General features: G+C 46.4%; 1 protein-coding gene across 1 annotated transcript in view; it reads right to left on the bottom strand.

Moving 5' to 3' along the window:
* UBE2E1 (ubiquitin conjugating enzyme E2 E1) overlaps positions 1 to 20110 on the bottom strand; it is a 54418-nt gene extending 34308 nt beyond the window's left edge. Inside the window, exons 1-2 of the mRNA XM_024214537.1 lie at positions 19908 to 20110; positions 17229 to 17279 (exon numbers count right to left, since the gene is read on the bottom strand). Of these exons, the coding sequence (XP_024070305.1) occupies positions 17229 to 17279; positions 19908 to 20059 (203 nt within the window). The 5' untranslated portion in view covers positions 20060 to 20110. The remainder of the gene's footprint in view (positions 1 to 17228; positions 17280 to 19907) is intronic.
* Positions 20111 to 21269: the final 1159 nt, after the last annotated feature.

Consider the following 21269-nt stretch of genomic DNA (forward strand, 5'->3'; position numbering starts at 1 on the left):
CAACACACATCAGCCTGTTACACTGTAGTAGTATCAGAAAGTAACAGCTGTGATAACCTTGATGTGCATAAAACTGGAAAATAACCAAACCACATATTCAATATACTACAATAGTTACTGAATAAAGGCAACTCACTTATTTACTTTGATCAGATAAACTCCCACAAGAGTAAGCAAGGCTTTAAAAATGTGAGACCTACCATTCCAAGGACTAAACCCATTTGTTATTACAGAACCTTTATATTGGGCTGTAAATTTACAAAGCCCTTTACAAACAGATAAAAAGGCAAGTCCCTGCCCTGAAGACTTTATAGTCTAAATAAGGCAAGGCACATATGCACAAATCACAGATTAACTCTTCAGGAAAGTGAGGATAAGAGGGTGAGTGATGAGAAGTGAGCAGGGATTGCTTTAAAAAGGTGGAGTTTAGGGAGGAATAGTGCAGGGGTGCTTGGTACATGAGGGCAAGGAGATTGTTACACACATGCATAGTGCAGGGAGGTGGGTGGGCTGCATGGCTGAAGGCACAAAGCTAAGTAAAAAAAGCAGACAAAAGGAGGAATATGGTCAAAGGACTGAAATCAGGAGCACAAAGAGCAGGGAAACAGGTGATCAGATACTTCATTCCCTTGGTGGGAAAGCTCTAGTAATCTCTTCCAGGGCTTCCAACATCTAAGCCTGCAGCTTCCCATCTTTGGTACTGGCCTAGGTTAGGTGGTATCTACTAAGTTTTGAGCCACTCCTTTTTTCCCATCAGTCTTGTTTGCTTGCTTTTCTCTGCCCTGGTCTCGATCTGAGTGTGTCCCTCTCTGTCTGGGTTTGTTTCTTGGTCTCCCTCCCTTTCTGTTTTTGGCCTCTCCTAAAACTCCCATTTCTATCCCATATAGGAGAATGCCTTGTTCCTCCTGCTTCTTGCTATGGCCAACAACAAAGTAAAACTAACATGATTGGGCAGGGAGGGAAGAGGAGAAGTCTACTTTTCACCCCACACCCTCGTTACCGCCATTCATTTCAGGAACCAATCCGCAATTGTCTTAGTCTTCCTTATAGACCTCATCTCTCTTACTCCCTACCATCCACCCATGTCCCTTCGTACAATCTTGCCACTGGTACTACTTTACTACCTTCTCCCCAGAGGCTCCCACCATCCTGAATGGCTTTACTGTCTCTCTCCACCCCAGTGACTGAATTTCATTTCAAATCCCAACAGAAAACCTGTCTTGTCTCCCTGGCCTGTAACTCACTCACTCTCTGATAATTGTTCTCTGTTTCATTTTCTCTCAAGTATGTGTGGATACAATTTGTATGAAAGCTGCTATACAAAATAAAAGTTGCAAGAGGCCTAATCCTGGCACACACCTGAACAGTGTTCAGTGTGCCTAAAGGGGGGTCTGAGCCTTGGAGTTGGTGAATACTCAGCCAATCACAGGGCACAAGCTATCTCACTATCAGTAGCCCTCATGGGATGTTCCAGTAGCCATTAAGACAGTTTTGTATTACCTGAGGATCCTCTTACCCACGTACATCAAATGCCTGGATCCTCAGGGCTTATCTACACTACTGCTTAAGTCGATGTAAGTTACATCGCTCAGGTGTGTGAACCCGCCCCCCAAGCAACGTAACTTACGTCAACTTAAAGCAGTGTCTATACTGCGCTATGTCGGCAGTAGTGAAGACAAGCCCTTTGTGTTTAAGTCTGATTAGCACCAGCAGGAAGAGTGCAAAACATTTAATGCAATGGAGTGTTGGGGCCAGGATCATGACATTTCCAGTTTTATTTAATCAAGGACATTTTTATCTCATTATTTAAAACCTAAACCAGCTATGTTTGTTTGTTTACTGATTAAAATAATTCTGAGTCTTAGTTTTACTATCCCAAATTAAATGGCATGAATATCATTGCCGCTGTCAACAAAGCAATATAAAACACAAATGTGTTCTCAAAATTAAAATTATCCTACAAAAAACACTAGATAATTCTTATTGCTTAAGAAGAACACATTTACAAACTGAAGTCAAAAACTACAACAATTGTAAATGCTTTGATTCTTTACCTAATGTATTTGTCTTAAAAATATTACTAGGACACACAAGAAATAATTAATGGGCAAATATAATATTAAACTCTTAGTCTGATAGATCAGAAACTTCTGATGAAATGGGCCTTCATGATATACTACAATATTGATATAATTGCTTTTAAACTGTATGTTATTACAACTACATGCATTTTAGCAATCTTTCAAAACCATCTGCAACAGTTAAGCACTGCTTTAATTAAAAGATACTGTGATTTCTCTACAGTTTATAGGCCATTGCTCAGAGCAGCCAGATTCTATACTTGGTCAGAATAACAAATAATGTATTAAAACTTTCTAAGAGTATCCACCTGAATATTTCTCTCTCACAAGCATGTACCCTCCACATTAGCATCTTAACACTTCCACTGAGATAGCCAATTTGGATTGTTAACCTGACAGTTTCTTTTTGGTGTGATGAATATTACTTTGCTGACACATTTCCTATGCCTCCTAAAAGTCTGATGTCTAAAAGTTCTCTTTTTGTCCATATCACAGGGAAGTTTGTTTCCGCCCCCCCCCCCCATTTTCATTGACTTATCTATCATGAAAAACCACTTTCTGGCTTCAGGATTAATTTTTAATGTTTGATCTTCCTTTCAACCAGTGTATGATTCACTCCAAAAGTCTAGAGACCATTATTTTAAATCTTCTTTCCCTTTTTACAGATAAGGGAGTTAGTTTTATTGGTAAAATGTTTTGTTCAGAGACCTATGGCAGAAACAGCATTAAATATTAGCAGCCCAATTGCCATAGGTAGTACCTCCAACATAGTAGCTTACATCTACTGTTGCTTCTAAAAATGTCAGAACCAATTCAAGATCATCTAGTTTTCCAATGAGTCCAACAGCTCCAGAGACAGAAATCATATGCCAAATATCAGAATGATGAATCTTGAGAGCAGCTGTTAAAATGCATCATGGTCTGGTTCTCCACTGCCTTGCACCTTGGGTACACAAGTGAAAACACTACCAAATCAGAATGGTAGTGCTTTACACTTACTGTGCACCTGTGTAAATGACTAAAAGGTTCAAGGCACTGGGGAATCATGACCTGTATTTTGGGCTCCAAAATGCTGTTCCCCCAAAAATATAGGACCAGATGAAATTTAAAACTGGAATTTGCAACATTAATGTTATACAGTTTGTAATTCACTTACTTAGATTTTCTTGTAAATAAAGGGATTGCCAAAAGTTGGCCTGGGCCCACTTTTTAAGACCTAGCGTCAATCTTTCCTGGTCTAGACTTTTAGTTGCAAAATCAAAGGGAAAAAAAACGAGAGCTATCAGGCAAATGTATCTGCTACAGGCAGTGTTCCCTCTAATTTTGTATGTCCACGTGTGGAATTAATTTTGTTATGTGCACCAATATGGAGGTCATGTGTGACACATCACCTTCATATTGGTGCACATAACAAAATTCATGAGGTGGAGGTGGGGCCAAGGGATTCAGGGTGTAGGAGGGAGCTCAGGGCTGGGGCAGAGGGTGGGGTGAAGGCTCTGGGGTGGGGCCCGGAATGAGGGGTTCAGGGTGCGGGAGGGGGCTCAGGGCTGGGGCAGAGGGTTGGGGTGCAGGTTCTGGGGTGGGGCCAAGGATGAGGGGTTTGGGGGTGCAGGCTGTCCCAGGGCTGCGGCAGGGAGAGAGGACTCTCCCCCCCTCCCCCCCCCGTAGTCTCTCACTACAGCAGCTCGGGGCTGGGGGAGAGGCGCCTCTCCCTAGCGGCAGCTCCACGAAGCCGAGTTGGATCGAGAGAGGGGCTCCTCTACCCGGCAGCTCCAGTGGGCCACGGCTGGGTCGGGGCGCCTCTCCCCCGGCAGCGGTGGGTGCACGCTGGGGCTAGCGGGGAGGGGTGCCTCTCCCCGCTGCAGCCCTGAGCCCTTGCGCGGGGCTTAATAGGCAGCTGCGTGGCTGCACAACTTAGGAGGGAACCTAGGCTACAGATCATGATTCTGTATGCCACTATCCCCATCCAAGCACACTTTCATATAGAATATAACAGTGCTTATTTGTCATTGTATGCATTGCACTCAAGCATACATATTTGTGGGATGTTCTGCTGTTAACGTCAATTAATATTTCATGCACAGTATATATTTATTACACACACTGTAGAACCTTTATAATTTGCACTTATGTCTGGCAGACCCATTGCAAACTACTGACATTTGCAAACTGGCAAGTAAGCGCACAACAACAAAATACTGAATTCCAAAATATACTATGTTTATTTTGACAGTTGCCATTTTTCTATAGTACTTCACAATGTAGTAATAAATGTTCTGTAGTCCATTTTGAAAAGTAATAAAGTCAGGAATGAAAGCAAACCTGTTAAATCTTTGTTGAGAAATAAATATTTGTTCAAATTATAAAGCATGCAGATTAGTGTGATTCTACTGCAATTACTCAAATGTCCCATTAATTTCATTTTGTTTAACTCACATGGCATCACAGCAGAAACAATGTAGCCCTTAACTTTATTTCATATACATCTATAAGATATGAGGAAGTCAGTTTCCCCAACTTCTTACACACACACACATCCTCTTTCTTTAATAAGCTCAATGCTTTCAATAGGTGCGGTGTTGGCATGAAAGGAGAATGAAATCACAGGAAAGGTACAGCAAAGGCAGGGGTGGTACAAGCTTTCTATACACAACCTCACTAATGGGGCTCATACTTGTCCTAGAGGGGCCTCTCTGACTGGGAAAGATTAGTTCCATCTCACAAGGGTGCCACCACTGGAGGAGGTTTTGTGAGGTAGATATTTGACTACTATAAACTGGATTGAGACCAATTCATTTCAGATAAGCCATAAAGCAGCTGATGGAAATGACTTTCAGTCACCACCAACCTGGCCTGGATTCAAATCCCGAGAGGCAAGAAATTCCCTATAAGATGATCAAACCCTGAAGCATCCAGTCCCCCATGAAGAGGGAAGCGATGACAAATTACTATCTGCTCCTGTGTGCACACTTTACAGGATCGAGAACTTAGATTGTAAACACTTTGGGGCAATGACAAGGTTTTCTTTTATTTCTATAAAGCACCATGCACCTATGGGTGAAATTATCTTTTTCCCCCTTAGAAAAATAAAATGTCTAAGTACAAAATTGAAACCCAACATACTAGGACACAAATGAAATTACACAAAATTAAAGTTCACAGATTCCTCAACCCTAGACAAAATATTAGCATTCCCATTGGGTAAAACATATAAGTAGCACAGTGAACATAATTGCCTGGTGTTCGCCAAGGACAACAAAGATGGAAGTCAAATAATAAAGTTAAGTGATGTATGTGAATGAGTGGAGGGCGATAGGGATTTCAACTCCCTGTTTGTAGCCTTGATACACTTTCACAGCTGCTCTCAAGATTCAGCATTCTGATATTTGGCATGCAAGAGCACAGAGCATAGTTCATTTTGGAATTGCTAAACCAGGATATGCCAAACAAATTCTACCACAGGATCAGCTTGGCTACTGCCACAGATTCTCAAGAATCCTACCATTAAAATGCTTCTGATTTTTAAGGGAGCTGATTAAAACAGTTCACTGACCTCAGAAATGTGGATTCCTGTAATATTAACTAATCAATCTACAGTAAAGTGGTTTCTCCTATGCAGCTTTTGTCTGAATACATCAAGCAGATGATTTAGCCTGCAGGAATAGCTACATAAAGTTGCAATTTACCAAATATATTACTTGCATTCTTTTCAAGGTTTGCAAGACAGACCACACACAGCTGTCGAGGATCACTAAATTAGTTAATAGTTTCTAAAAGGAAGAGTTATTTTTCCATGGATTATATGCCAAACAGAGGGGGAAACCACTGATAGAAAATTATCTTTTGTCATATAAACTAAGGTCACACAGCACTAATTATGAAGGTCTTTCCCATCTCCACACTTGGAAATTTAATATAGAAAATATTTACATTTTAGAGGAATGAATAAAATGTACCAAAAATCACTTTTGCAACCTGGATATTTCAAATTAAAATGACCTGCATTTTAGTCACCTCCTCCCCCTCAAAAGTCACAAATGCGTAACAGAACCTGCAGCTTTTAAAATTATAAGGATCTCAACTTTTGGTACAGATCATTAAAAAAATACACTAGGAGAAAATGTACATGAGATGGTGGTTGCATTCAGGAAGATCTCTTTCAAGCGTACAGACACAGAAAAAGAAAACTCCTATATTGTGCTTTAAAACTACAATATGTTCTTGCATAATACACCAAACTTAAATCTCTAAAGCATTTACCCAAGTTTGACTTGTTTAGAAAGTACATTTGTACAGTATCTCCAGCAATATAAAAACAATTTTAGTCAAAACAGGAGCTACACTGAGTATGCAAATGAAGTCCATTCATTAATTAAAATCAAAGAGTTCAAAATGGCTTTCTGAGCCACACATTTTCTGCAGATTTCACGTTAGTCCACAAGTCATAATCCCTTATTGCAGAGTTTTGAAAACAGTGGCTATATTTCACCTTTGTTCCTACAAGCTACAAGTGTAGGGCCCTTCCATTCATCTACAACCTGAGACATAATTCTTATTTAAATACTGACCGTTTATTTGCATAAGACACTATGAGAGATCTCATCCTTGTCCTAGGAAGTTACAAAGATTGGACACAAAAATACACTGGAAGAGCCAAGGAACAATGCTAACTTAAATTTTAAAACATTGGTTCATGATAGCTTTTTCACTGTGAAAGGTCAGTTTTTTGGGGACGTTAAAGACTTTTAAGGAGAGATGTGAAAAATCATCATATTTAAGGCCTGGTCTACATTTAAAAGGTAGGTTGACATCCCTATGGTGCTCAGGTTAAGCCAAAATAACCCATATTGTAAACGTCACTAGGTGAATGGAAGAACAACTTTTCCATTGACCTAGCTACTGCCAATCAGGAATGTAGATTTATGGAGGTGGAAAAACCCTATCAGGTGTTGTAGGAAGTGTCTACATTACAGCAGCATAGCTGCAGCACTATAGTGTTCATAGGGTAGACATGGCCTAAGCCAGGGATCTCAAACTCAAATGACCAGGAGGGCCATATGAGGACTAGTTCATTGGCCCGAGGGCCACATCACTGACACACACACCCCCCTCGCTGCCCCCAGCCCTGACCCTACTCCACCCCTTCCATGAGGCCCCGCCCCTTCCCACCCCTTCCCCGCCCCCATTCCAACCCCTTCCCCGAAGTCCCTACCCCAACTCCACCCCCTCCCTGTCCCCAGAGGGAGCAGGAGGGGTGTGGTGGGGCCTCAGGGCAGGGAGTTGAGGTGCAGGGTGCAGCAGGGGGCTCAGGGCAGGGAGTTGAGGTGCAGGAGGGATGAGGGGTGCGGCAGGGGGATCGGGGTGCAGGGTGTGGCAGGGGGCTCAGGGCAGGGGTTTGGGGTTTGGGGTGCAGGGGGGTGAGGTGTGCAGCAGGGGGTCGGGGTGCAGCAGGGGGTTGGGGTTCAGGCAGGGGGCTCAGGGCAGGGGGTTGGAGTGCAGAAGGGGTGTGGGATGCAGCAGGGGGCTCAGGGAAGGGAGTTGGGGTACAGGAGGGATGTGAGATGTGGCAGGGGGCTCAGGGCAGGGGATTGGGGTGCAGGCAGGGGGCTCAGGGCAGGGAGTTGGGGGATGGGGTGCAGGAGGGCTTCAGACTCTGGCCCGGAGCCACTTACCTAAAGTGGCTCCGGGGTGGCAGTGGCGCACTCGGGGACACAACCCTCTGCTCTCCCTCCCCTCCCCCCGGCCACAGGGACGTGATGCCAGCCGCTTCAGGGAGCGGCACGGGGCTTGAAGGGGGCAATCCCGCAGGTGTAGTTTGCCCACTCCTGTCCCGGGGGGACGCACGGGCTGCTTGGCGGGCCGCAGGAGATAGCCCCAGGGGTCGCATGTTTGAGACCCCTGGCCTAAGCAATGGCTGATCCTGTATGGACTGGACCAAACCATGTTAAAACAAAGCTTGTTTTAGTTATAGTAAAGTTGTTTTTTTTTATCCTAGTTATAACCATTTTGGTCCTTCAGCACAGACTAGAAAGATTGTATACATATTTAAACATGATCATTTTTGCTATGTAGTTGTAGCTGTTTTGGTCCCAGGACATTAGAGAGACAAGGTGGATGAGGTAATGTTTAAATAGGGTAATTTCATGTCCCAATACACTAACTCAAGAACCTTTCTAAAACATTGCAGACGTATACAGCTCCACCTTGAAGCGACTGTCCAGTGGCTGGAATGCTACCTGGTGTCACCGTTCAGGGAAAATGCATCTGTATTTCCCCTCTGTGGTTCACCAAGGACATCCAGTTTAGTCTTCTGGCTCCCAGCTGTCACCTCTCTTGGCCTTCTAGGGTTGCTAGGTGTCCGGTTTTCGACCAGAACGCCTGGTCGAAAAGGGACCCTGGCGGCTCAGGTCAGCACTGCTGACTGGGCTGTTAAAAGTCGGTGGAGCTGGCAGGCTCCCTACCTGGCTCCACGTGGCTCCTGGAAATGGCAACATATCCCACCGTGTGCCGGCTCCGCAGCTCCCATTGGCCAGGAACTGGAGCCATGGGAACTTTGGAGGGCAGCACCTGCGGGCGGTGGCAGCGCGCACTATGCAGAGCTGCCTGGCTACCCCATGCCTAGGAGCCGAGGGACGTGTCGCTGCTTCTGGGGAGCTCCCCCAAGGTAAGCGCTGCCCGGAGCCCACTCCCTGCACCCCAACTCCCTGCCCCAGCCCCAAGCTCCCTCACGCACCCAAACTCCTTTCCAGAGCCTTCACCCTTCACCTCCTATCACACCCCAACCTCCTACCCCAGCCCTGAGCCCCCTCCCGCATCCAAACTCCCCGCTGAAGCCTGCACCTCCCCACACACTCCAACTCATTGCCCCGGCCAGGAGCCCCCTCCTGCACCTTGAACCCCCCATCTCTGGCCCCACCCCAGAACCGGCACCCTCCAACCCAGAGCCCATATCTCCTCCCACACCCCAACCCCCTGCCTCAGCCTAGAGCCTCCTCCTATACACCGAACCCCTTGGCTCTACCCTCCAGCCCGAAGCCCCCTCCCAAATCCCTCATCCCCAGCCCCACCCCAGAGCCTGCACCCCCTCCCGCATCCTGAACTCATTTCTGGCCCCACCCCAAAGCTCGCACCCCCCAGTCCTCACCTCTTCCCGCATCCCAACCCCTTGCCCCAGTCCAGTGAAAATGAGCAAGTGAGTGAGGGTGGGGGAGAGTGAGCGACAGAGGGAGGGGGGATGGAGTGAGCAGGCGTGGGGCCTCGGAGAAGGGGTGAAGTCTTAGAAGGGGCGGGGCAAGGGTGTTTGGTTTTGTGTGATTAGAAAGTTGGCAACCCTACCTGAGACCGACATGTGTCTCTCCCACCTGACTGGGGTTTTAAGGCTGCACAGCTTCCTGCCTTACATTCTGATACCCCCAGTAAGCCAGACTGCCTAAACAGGCCAATTCCTGAGTTTTTCTCTCTCTTCAAAGGCTATGACCAGTATATTGCCACAGTTATAAGTTACAACACAGCTCCTTCTAAGCAAGCACAGTTTTTCTGAACGTAAAAGCAGTACGGTATTATTAAAAACAATAAAAGAACAAACACGCACGCTCTGCTTTCCAGAGATCACCCCCAACTCCAGCCTAGGGCTCTGGTATGTTTTAGTCCTTCAAAACCCACAGCTAGGGTTTCCCTGTGGTTACAAGTTCATCCATCTTAGATCCAGAACAACGGCTGGGCAGATCAGCTGTTTCTTTACTCAGCTTGGGCCTTAGATCTTGACCTTCAGTAACAGGTAATTAGCAGACAATTACCCTCTCCTTATGGCATAGCTTCAAAAGGCTGGGTTCTTGCATAACTGGGAGTTGGAGAATTTATATTAACTTCTCCCTAGGTATACCCCAGGAAACTTATTGTCCCCAAAATCCATACTTTTCTGGCACATTTTCAATGTTTTATTTGAACTCCCAGGTCTTACATCTGTCACATCTCTCCCCTAGAGAGGTCACATCTCTTCCAACTCACAATAATACATAAAATTAATACAATAAGGTCCTTCAAGAATATTGCAGGAAACTGTCATATCTGTCACATCTCCTCCCAAAAGAAGTGGGGTGAAACTCGGGTGCTTGACCATCCTCCTAGGAGGATGCACAGGTTTATTCCCTAGATGGTGGTTAATTTCATAATTTCGTATTTCACCTATGCATATAATAAACATTCCCCTAGCAAGCGAGCATATTTCCTTCAAAAATCCACACAGAGTCATTTGACCGCCACCCTGTATAATTTCTCCCCTTAGAACCTATGAGGGTGGAGCTCTTGCATACACTTACTCCCCCAAAACATATGGGTGTGAATCTGAGACCTGGTCCTCCCACTGCCATCTCCCCTTGGATTCTAAGGAGGGTATGTGGTGTCCCTTTGTCCCTCAAGTAGTCAGCTGCCCCATGGTGGGTTGAGGTTCCCACGCTCCCGGGAGTATTCCAGGAAACAACTCTTTGGACAGAAGGGAGCAATAAGGTAGGGCTCCCTGTGAAGCAGCTCTCTGCACCACTTTTAACAGATTCTTCAAATCTCCCCCACAGCCAAATTCCTTTCTCTGCCCCATCTCCTCAGACGTCGGGGCCCAGGGGCCAGTTTCTCTAGGGGGAAGAGGAAAGTATATTGATCCCCCACCCCACTGGGGTGGTCCTCTGATCCCTACATACTGAGTCAAAGTGCACAGCAGTTCTCCCCGCACCAGGCTCAAGGTCCTTTACATTTTCACAGACCATCAGGTAGTCAGAGACCATGGGAGGAAGTTTCCCCTTCTTTCTGGCCATAGTTACCTTTGTCATCTCCCAAGCAGCTGTCATACACTTTCCGTGGGCATTTCCCATCCTTGGGCAAGTGTCATAGATTTGGCAGCGCCCTGCTGCTGTCTCCGTGTCCCTACTTTTGGCTGGAGACATTGCCAGTACTCTGTACTGTGCCTGGTTCCCTGGTAAGGGTAGGCAGAGAGCTTATTTCCCTTGCCTGGGCTTCAGGACTCAGAGATTTTACCTTCAAGTTATCTTGTCATCCCCCTGCAGTAGGAAATGGTCTCACTTGCCTTCTCCTCAGGTATGTGTCTGTATATACTGGGAAGGTAACTTGATTCCTCCTGGATTGGGGGGGGGGGGGAGAAGAGGGTGGAGTGGGCAGGAGGGATACACCTCATGCAGCTACTCTATTTGCATTTTGGCTAACCCTTGCAGGTCTGTAGCTAACTCGAGGTCTGATTCACCCCTTATGCTTTTAAAACCATAACATCATTCCTCAAAAGCAAAAAATATGGGATATCTGACAACACAACTACAACCAACACCCCTGACCCTTCCTGGTCTGTATAGAATTCTGTGCTCTAGGTAGAGTGAAGGCTTTTACACCAGGAACTTTAACCCACATTTCACACCTTGGGAGCATTTGATGGGGTTTCACAACATGAGGCTTAACTAAAGTTTTAACTGTTGCAGTATCTGCCCACCCAATAAATGTCTCCCCATTAACTACCTCCTTCCACTCTCGCAGGGGGTCCAATGGATCTGCACCCCCGAGGGTGCAGCATGACATGTGGGCAGTGGTTTGGGGTCAGAAAAGCTCTGGCTTGCTGAGAATAGCAGTGTAAATCAAGGAGCTGTGCAACCTTAAAATCCCTGGTCAAGATGGAGTGACACGCAGATCTCTGCCCAAGAAAAGGTTACATACAATCCTGGCCCACAATAATATATAAACTTAATACAGCAAAGTCTTTCAAGGATATAGCGGGAAACGGCAATATCTGTCATATCAGAGATTCAGGAGACGCGGCTTCAATTCCCACCTTTGGCACACACTTCCTGTGTGACCTTGGGCAAGACACTTATGTCCTGGTTTTTAAAATGATGTAGGCACTGCTCTGTTCAGCGTTGCCACACCTAACTGACTTAGAAGACTAATTGTCACTGAAAGTAACTGGGACTTGGGAGTCTATGTCTCATTTTCAAAAGCGACAAGCACTTAGAACAGAGGTGGGCAAGCTACGGCCCACAGGACACTCCTGTCCGGCCCCTGAGCTCCTGGCCCAGGAGGCTAGCCCCCGGCCCCTCCCCTACTGTTCCCCCTTCCTCACAGCCTTAGCTCACTGCACCGCTGGCACAGTGCTCTGGGTGGCGGGGCTGTGAGCGCAGCTGCAGAGCCATGGCCTGACCCGGTGCTCTGTGCGGCGCGGCCGGCTCCAGCCAGGCGGCGTGGCTGCCTGTCCTGGTGCTCTGGGCGGCGCGGCTGTAGCGCCGCCAATCACCGGTGCTCCAGGCAGCGCGGTAACAGGGCAGGGAACGGGGGGGTTGGACAGAGGAGTTCGGGGTGGTGGTCAGGGGGCGGGGGTGTGGATAGGGGTCGGGGCGGTCAGAGAGCGGGGAACATGAGGGCAGAGGTCCCCGGGGGGCAGTCAGGAAGGAGAGGGGGGTTGGATGGGGGGGCAGGGTGCAGTCAGGGGCAGGGGTTCCGGGGGCGGTCAGGGAGAAGGGGTGGTTGGATGGGGCAGAGGTCCCGGGGGGCAGTCAGGAATGAGAGGAGAGGTTGGATGGGGTGGCAGAGGGCAGTCAGGGGCAGGGGTTCCGGGGACAGGGAGCGGCGGTGTGTGGATGGGGCAGGAGTCCGGGGGGGGGTGGCATCAGGGGACAAGAAGCGGAGGCGGGGGGTCGGATAGGGGGCATTGACCGGGCCACACCTGGCTGTTTGGGGAGGCACAGCCTCCCCTAACCGGCCCTCCATACAATTTTGGAAACCCGATGTGGTCCTCAGGCCAAAAAGTTTGCCCGCCCCTGACTTAGTGCTTCTAAGTCAGTTAGGCATTGCAATACTTAACAGAATAGGACCTAAATAACTTTAAAATCCTGGGCCTTACTCTTTCAGGCCCAGATCCACAAAGCTATTTAGGCTCCTAACTTCCATTGAAATCAGTGTGGGCCTCAGTTCCCCACCTATAAAATGGGGAAAACACCTCACACGGAGAACTAGATTAAAGATTTTGAGGTACTCAGCTATTATGGCAATGGAGGCCAAGTAAGTACCTGAGATAAACAGTGTAAATGCCAGTTAATGTTTTAATCATGTCCCTGATACAGCCTCAGAAATCCAGTCACATGGGTACATCCAAGGTTTTAGATATTGATTGTGATTAAATACAGTTAAGCCCTGTTTATAAAGAAAAATGGAACCATGACTGGAGACAATCACAGAACCAGACTTCCACGACACATCTGAATGTGTAATATAAACAAAGTCCTAAAAGACACACAACATACCAACAACACAAAAAAATCAACCGGCTCAGATTATGACTTTCACTTCCTTATACAAGCTAATATTTAAACAGAGAACTGAAATTTCATTACGACTGGGATCCAAATGTGTAATATTCAAAGCTATGACGTTAATCTCAATTTCACACTAACCAACAATCCCTTCAATCTGAAAGCTGTAGCTCTTTTATCACCAAATATCTACAGTTAAAATATAGATTTTACACCTCTCATCACCAGTGTCAGAAGCCAAATCATCCCATAAATGGACAAAAGAAAATTAAAGCTTTCCAGCATCTTGTTTCAATCATTTCACATAAAATGTTAGCATACCAACAATGAGAGACATAGAACACATTTAAAATTAGTCATATGCTGTAGCTACACTAATATCTTAAACACCAATCAGAATATATCTGTGAATTCTATTCAGTGTATTACTGTTAGAAAGTCATCAGCATGTACAAGATCTGTTGTTGTTTTTTTAATTCAAGTCCGAACATATATTTGCAACCCTGCAAAAATTAAAATCCTGATCTGTTCTTCAGCTATTTTGCTTGAAATTTTAAATTTAGTTAATAAACAACCACTTGCATAGCATCATGGATAGGCATATTTACAAAATAAATAATGATTGAGTCTCTGCCCGGAAGGGGCGGTCTTTCAGTGTTCTGGGTTCCTTCTGGACGTGCTAAATGTCTTCAACTCCCATGGACTTCAATGGGAGTTGAAGGTGCTGAGCACCTTGCAATAAGGCCCCATAATAAGACATGGACAACAAGGAGGAGCTGACAAACACAGAGATGTTAGGGAACAGTTTGGAAGATGACAACAATGGTGGGGATTAAGTGGCTGGTTGAGAAAGTAGTGAATCTTCAGAGTTATGCAGCATTTTTTCTATATAAATGAGACTGAGTAAAATTTTCAAAAATGCCTAAGGATCCTAAGTCCCATTTTTTAAAGTGACAGACACTTAGAAACCTAAGCCACACTGAAAGTCAATAGGACTTTGGTTCTTTTCAAAATGTAACCCAATAAGACTCCTTCAATAAGTGGATTTTAAGAAGAGCTTTAATGGAGGAGAGGATGGAGGGAAAAAAGGACCCCCGATTCCAGCGGGAGGGTAATATACGATAGACAGTACCAAGGCACAGGAGAGAGGACACAAAGAAGGTAGTCAGATGAGATGCTTGAGCTGAGCAGAGAGGACATAGGGTAAACAAAGCCTTTTTTAAAGTTACTGAGGCAGGAGAGTTAAAACTATGTTCTAAAACCAAGTTTAATACCTCTCTCACAGCGCTAATATTCAGTGTAAACAAAAGGAATAATGGAAAGCCATCATACCAATACAGGCTTCCCCAGAGCAAAGTCCTGCAACCTTAACCATTACACAGCAACCAGAAAGTCTCAGTACCATAACTTCCCCCCACCCTCCATTTGACAGTTTCCCCTTCCACAGGAAGTAAACACTCCACATAACTTTGATAGCTGGAACTCTTCTCACTGTTGTGGCAAGTAGCATCTGTCCACACTTAGCAAATCTGCTGTATACAGCCTCAAGCCAAAAGCATGTCAGGAAGTGTAAGGCATTTAGCATTTTGAACCAAACTAACCACAAGTATAAAAACAGAGACACTGTACTTACTCTCACTAAGAACATAAAATACAGACACTAAATTCTACAGCTTGAATGGCAATGCGAAAACATCTGGTTTCATAAGAAAACCATTGTTTGTGTTTTACTACTTAACACATTATAGGTTAGCTTAACTTATTCCAATTTTCCAACATTATTTGTTAGATAAAACTGCCAATCTCCACGCTAATTCATTTGAAGGTCAGAAGGAATACAGGATACCTGCAACTATAATATGACTTTATATTCACGTATGGCTTATACTATTAACTGCTTTCCACCATTAAAAGCATTCATAAAGGCTTACACATTACAAATCCAACCTTTTTTGTATTGTGTCTTAACGTTACTATCCCCAATGGACTGCACTGTTTAAATAAGAAATCACCTCCGCAGCCATATTACAGTTTAACAAAGTAGTCTGGAAGCTAACCCACACCCATGAATGACTCCAATTTCTTCATATAGGAACAGTTTAGGGATTTGATATTATTTCCAAGATGGTTCGGATGAAGGCTGCAACCTGATTTAGTTATATAGAAGCATTTTAGGCACCCATCACAACAGCTTCTGGGCACATTAAAACAATATAGCAGTGGCTGAAGAGAGCTCAAAACCCATGCGTAGTTATCTTCCAAACACCACACGCTTTAGTAGTACACCTCTACCTCGATATGACGCTGTCCTCAGGAGCCAAAAAATCTTACCGCGTTATAGGTGAAACCGCATTATATCGAACTTGCTTTGATCCACCAGAGTCCGCAGCCCCATCTTCCCGGAGCACTGCTTTACCGCTTTATATCCGAATTCGTGTTATATCGGGTCGCGTTATATCGGGGTAGAGGTGTATATCAAAAACTTTCCTCACCAATCAAACCACTATACTATTCACTATCTAGGTGAATTTTTAAAAGTCATCTTATCAAACACTTAATAAATTAAGTTTATTCATTAAGAAAATCTTTAAAGGTTTACTACGTCCCAAAAACCTGTTTTTCTTTTTTTCCGCCTCTGTGTACCCACCCACTGATATTGTTGCTGATCCTTTGGCAACAGGGGTGGGGAGTTGGAGTCTTTGGCTGATCCTTTTCAATGTGGAGGCCTCCTTTCAGCCCATACCTCCCATGTTCTCATATACTCTTTTCCCATCCCCACTGCCAGTGATCAGGATGCTTGACAGTGGTTTTGAAAGAGATGTTCATGGCCCCTTCACTGAACTCCAGTGCTACTGTCTCCCTGTGCACCAGCTAAGGGTAACAAGAAGCTTCAGAGCACCAGCAATATAAAGGTGGGCGCAAAATGTCCATTCTAAATACGTGACTGACTTTAAAATATATTTTAAGTGGCTTTTTTTTTTTTTAATTGCTACTACCCCTGACATCAAAGGCTTCAGAACTAGCTCAGCAGCAGCAGAAAGACATGGGGAGCAGAGTCAGATAAAGAACTCAAGAATGTCTTTGGAAACAAGACTCCAGCAGGCCAAATGGGAGAGACCAGGTTGAAAGCAGCCTTCCCGTTTAATTAACAGGAACAACCAAAGACATTGCCAATACCATCTCATACTCAAATGCCAAGGGGAATCACCAGAGGTCAGGGCAAGTAGGTGATGAATACAAAGCTTTGTAGGTACTAAACATAATGTTTAAATCTCTAAAACATAGTTTAAATAACCATTCTATAAAGGGCAATAGCATACCCCAGGGTGTGATTTCATCAGATAACATATGTGCTTCTTCAGTGCGTATATTCACTGATGAACTAACAGCGCCCTTCTACATTGTGTGTTATTGCTTAGCATAGAACTGTCAGAGCTGGAAAGAACCCACACAGATTTGACAATTTTCTGCTTGTTTGGCAGGACTCTCATATAAATAAAAATTAACGTAGTCAAGCATTAGACTTATACACCAGGAAAAACCAAAAAGGGGCACATTTTCACACTCTTCCGTATTGACCACTGTCAGAAACACACACACAGATAATGTGACACACTCTAATGCAATTACGAAAAAACAAAATAAACAGAAAATTCATGTCAAAGCACATAATGTCTCCTGAGCTTTCTCCTGCAGGGGATTTATATTTATGTCATCCAAGCATTCATGAGAGTATTTTATGTCATCTAAGTGGTCATTACTCTGCTGCATCTAGAACTTATAAGGATATTTACAAATAATAAAAAGCATACTTTCTCTCTTCCCCCCGAGAAGGATCAAAACAAACCTGCAATTGGGAGGTGGATCTAAGGTGATGTCAGCCAATTCCTTCTGAATCCTATGGCAATAAAAACAAGAAAGAACGAAGGTAAGTCACTATGCGGGATCACAGTCAAGACACACACGCAGTAGAGATATATGTCACAATGACTGTGAGACTGTGTGTGTGTGTCACTCTTCCAGGAACACATAGGGTAGATCTACACCTGCAGCGGCATGTAGAGTATGTACACGGCATGCCCAACTAGCACAGGTATAAACAGTGTAGATGGTGAGGCAGTGCTTAGGTGAGTATAGTGGAGACATGCTAGAAATCTAGGGTATATACTCTACACAGCTCTCTACATGACCAAGCAGTGCCTCCCACATCTACACGGCTATTTTTGACAGTGTGGTGTCCTGCCGCCTCCCCACTGCTAGAGCCTTTCTCCACCACAGTGCAAGATTCCAGCAGTGGGGAGTCATAGGGTGTCTGTCCCACTGCAGTGTGTGTCTGCAGTGGTCTAGTCTATACAGGAGGCGGTGTGTAGGGTATGTGTAGCTATATGCTGCAGTGAAAGGTTCAGGCAAGGGGAAGCAGCAGGGAAAAGCTCCCCCCACCAAAGCCTTTCACTGCAATTGGCCCTGCTGCCGGAGCCTTTCCCCACTGCCAGAGCCTTTCACTACAGCGTATAGCCACACACGTCCTGCACACCGCCGCCTGTATAGACAAGACCACTCCAGACACATACAGTGGGGAAGACACCCTATGACAGAAACACAGAGAGAAAAATAGACAGACATTCCTTCTCCCCATATCAGCTCCAAAGACTGGTCCACCCCCCCACACACAGGGAGATAAGGCCCCATCCGCCTCCAGCATACTGACAATGAGACAGATCCTCCTTGCAAACGCGAGTGTTAGGTATGAGGGAAGGACTACAGCCTGGGGGAAATTATGAATCTTTGTCTCACTAAGATGGGCTAAACTGCCACTGCCACAATCCGCTTCCCCACTTAGCATCCTGGGGAATGGGCTGGAGGGGTTCTGACTGGGAAGGGTGGATAACTAGCAACAGAGCCCAACTCCCTGATCCATTTCTGATTAAACTCAAAGAGAGGGGAATAGTCACACACATCTCCAAGATCCTATCTGCTCCCGCAACCACAGCCTCCAAATCTTCCCTGCCACCCAAAGCCCCATCCCCAGTCCCCTCCCTCACGTCCACAAAGCCCCATCCTCAACATCCTCCCTGCCTCCAGGCTTCTCCAGGATCCACAGCTCCACACTTCCCTTCCACTACCACCAGCTACCAATTCCAATTCCCCAGAGCCCCACTACTGCAACTCAAGCCTCCCCGCCAAATCTCCCCACACTGAACACGCAAACAGCCTCCCTTCCTTCTCCTCCTCCACACTCAACCAGCCTCCTTTGCCTATCTTCTATTTGTCACACATAACAAGAACCAAAGCCTACTCATACCAAGCAATTTACAATCAGCAGGCCTCTACAGATATTTTAAAACTAGTTGATGGCTTCTCATCCAACCACCACTTGCTGCTGTGTGTGTGACTTTGCCAAGGAACCATTTGCTCAGAGGAGTTCTGAAGTCAACAAGCTGCCTGAAAGCTACAAAATCCAAATGACCTCTTGAGCACAACAGCAGAGCATTGGCTGAACAATCCAAAAAACCCAGCCCTTTTTAACATGTACAGATCGTGGGCTTCTGGTAGTGCATTGCAAAGCTTTTCAATGACCAGCCAGACGGATTATTGTTCTTATTGACGGAGTAATGAAAGCTTGCTTGGAAGCTTCATTCTCAGCTAGGTGAGCTTTTTTGGAGTGGGATGGTGCTGAATTCAGGTGACATGGAGAATGGCTCAGGTAGGACAGCAGTAATGTTTTGGAAGTGAGTTGGCTCTAAGGGCTTGTCTACTTGGGGGATATTGACTGGCATAGCTATTCCAGAAAAGTTATTCTGGTATAATTTAAGCAGAGTAATTATTTCACAATAAAGACCCTTTCATTTTAGAAAAGACTGTCCAACTGGAGAGCTGTTCTGGAACAGTAATTCCCCAGGTACACAAGCCCTTAATGCAGGTCGGAAGGAGATAGGGAAGTAGTAATGCATTTAGTGGGGAGGGCTGGCACTAGGTAACAACTGTTCGCATTTATGACATCTGTCATCATACAAAATCAAAGCAAACATTAATTAATTAATCCTCACAACACCCCTGTGAGTTATGTGTTATCATCATCACTCCCATTTTACAAATGGGGAAACCGATAGAGAAATTAAATGACTTCCTCAAGGCCACATAGCTTCAGTAGCAGAGCAGGGATTAAGCTCATAGGCTTTAATCCCTACAGAGATCTGGCTCTAAAGCCAGGTGCTGAGGAGAGCAGTAATCTCAGTGGGGACGAACGGTGCTGAGTGCAGATGGTGAGGAGGAGATGGGGAACGGTAATGTTTGGGGGAAGCTTCTTGCTAAGTGCAGATAGTGAAAAAGGGAAGATGGGGACAACGGTAAATTTCTGTGGAGAGGTTGAAGGTAAACGCCAGTAATGAGGAATAGAAATGGTTAACACTCAGTGGAGGGGAGGAGGAACAGCAGCAATGGGGCAGATACAGAGGGCCATATAAGCAGAGAGACAGAGGCGCAGAGAGACAGCAGTGACACGGTGTCCGGCTGCAGACAGTCTCACCTCTTGGCGCTGGTGGAGAGAAGCTTGGAGTTTTTACTCATGCTGACTTTGCTTTCCTTCTTCTTAGGGGTGTTTGTCTCTTTCTCTGTCTGTTGGTTGGAGGATGAAGATGAGGAGGAGCTGGTGCTGGCCCTCGAATCGTCATCCGACATAGCGACCCCCCCACCACACAACCCAAACCTGGAGAGGAGACACCACAGGATGTGGGGAACAAACAATGAACGCATGCACAGAGAAAGGAACCCACCACAGTCTCACAGGCAAAGGGTGTTTGGGTCGCACTCTCTTTAGACAGGGCCTGTCTCTCTCTCTCTCTCCCTCCCTCCTTCGCAGACAGGCACCCTGAACAGAAATGGTCTGAGCAGGAGGAGCAGCAGCTTCTTCCTGCGCCAGTAACACTGGGGGAGGGGAGGGACTTGAATGTCTCCTTTCAATGAGAACAGAAGGGGGGGGCAGGCTGAGAGAACAGGGACTGGGAAGAAGGAGGCTGCAAGGATCAGAGAAGCTGCAAGTAATTCCTTCTAATCTCACCCAAACTACACACAAGAAGCCAGTCACCCTCACCCCCCAGTTATCCAGCCCTGGGGCGTGGGATATAAATAGGATGTCTCCAGTCCCCTCTGCACGCACAGAGGCACATGGAGGAAAAGGAAAAGCAGCAGGATCAATGTCTACAACCGGAGCGGGGAGGCATTGGCTACAAGGGGAGAATAAGTGTCTAGGAAGGTGAGAGGCAGGCAGGGTGTTTGTGGGAGGGAGATCAGTGGGGGGGGGAAGAGGGAGATCAGTGCGGGGAGGGGGGGGGGCAGGCAAGGCAGGGGTGGGGGGGAAATTGGTGCCTGCGGGGGGTGGGTGAGGAACAGATGTGTGGGGAGATGAGTGCCTGCAGGGGGTGAGGGGCAGGCAAGGTGTGGGAGGGAGGAGATCAGAACCTGCAGAGGGTAAGAGGCAGGTGTGTGTGTGTGGGGTGAGGGGAGATCAGAGCCTGCAGGAGGTGAGGGGGGAAAGAGGAGAGGAGTGCCTGCAGGGGGCAAGGGATAGGCAGGGTGTGGGAGGGGGGGAGATCAGTGCGTGCAGGGGGTGAGGGGAGGAGATCAGTGCCTACAGGAGATGAGGGATAGGCAGGGTGTGTGGGGGGTACCAATGCCTAGGTATGGGTGGGAGATCAGTGCCCACAGAAGGCAAGGAAGGTGGGAGGGTGGAAATCAGTGCCTGCTGGGGGCAAGGGAGGGAAAGGTAGCGGTGTCCATGGGGGCGAAATGGAGGGGAGGTGGCGGTCCCCGCGGGGGTGGGGGGGATGGGGAGGGAGCAGAGCCCGGGGGGGGGGGGGGGGGGGGGGGGGGGGCGGGGGGGGGGGTGGGG

Source organism: Terrapene carolina, unplaced genomic scaffold (assembly GCF_002925995.2).
Source record: "Terrapene carolina triunguis isolate 2854851 unplaced genomic scaffold, T_m_triunguis-2.0 Scaffold84, whole genome shotgun sequence".
Classification (NCBI taxonomy): Eukaryota; Metazoa; Chordata; order Testudines; family Emydidae; genus Terrapene; species Terrapene triunguis.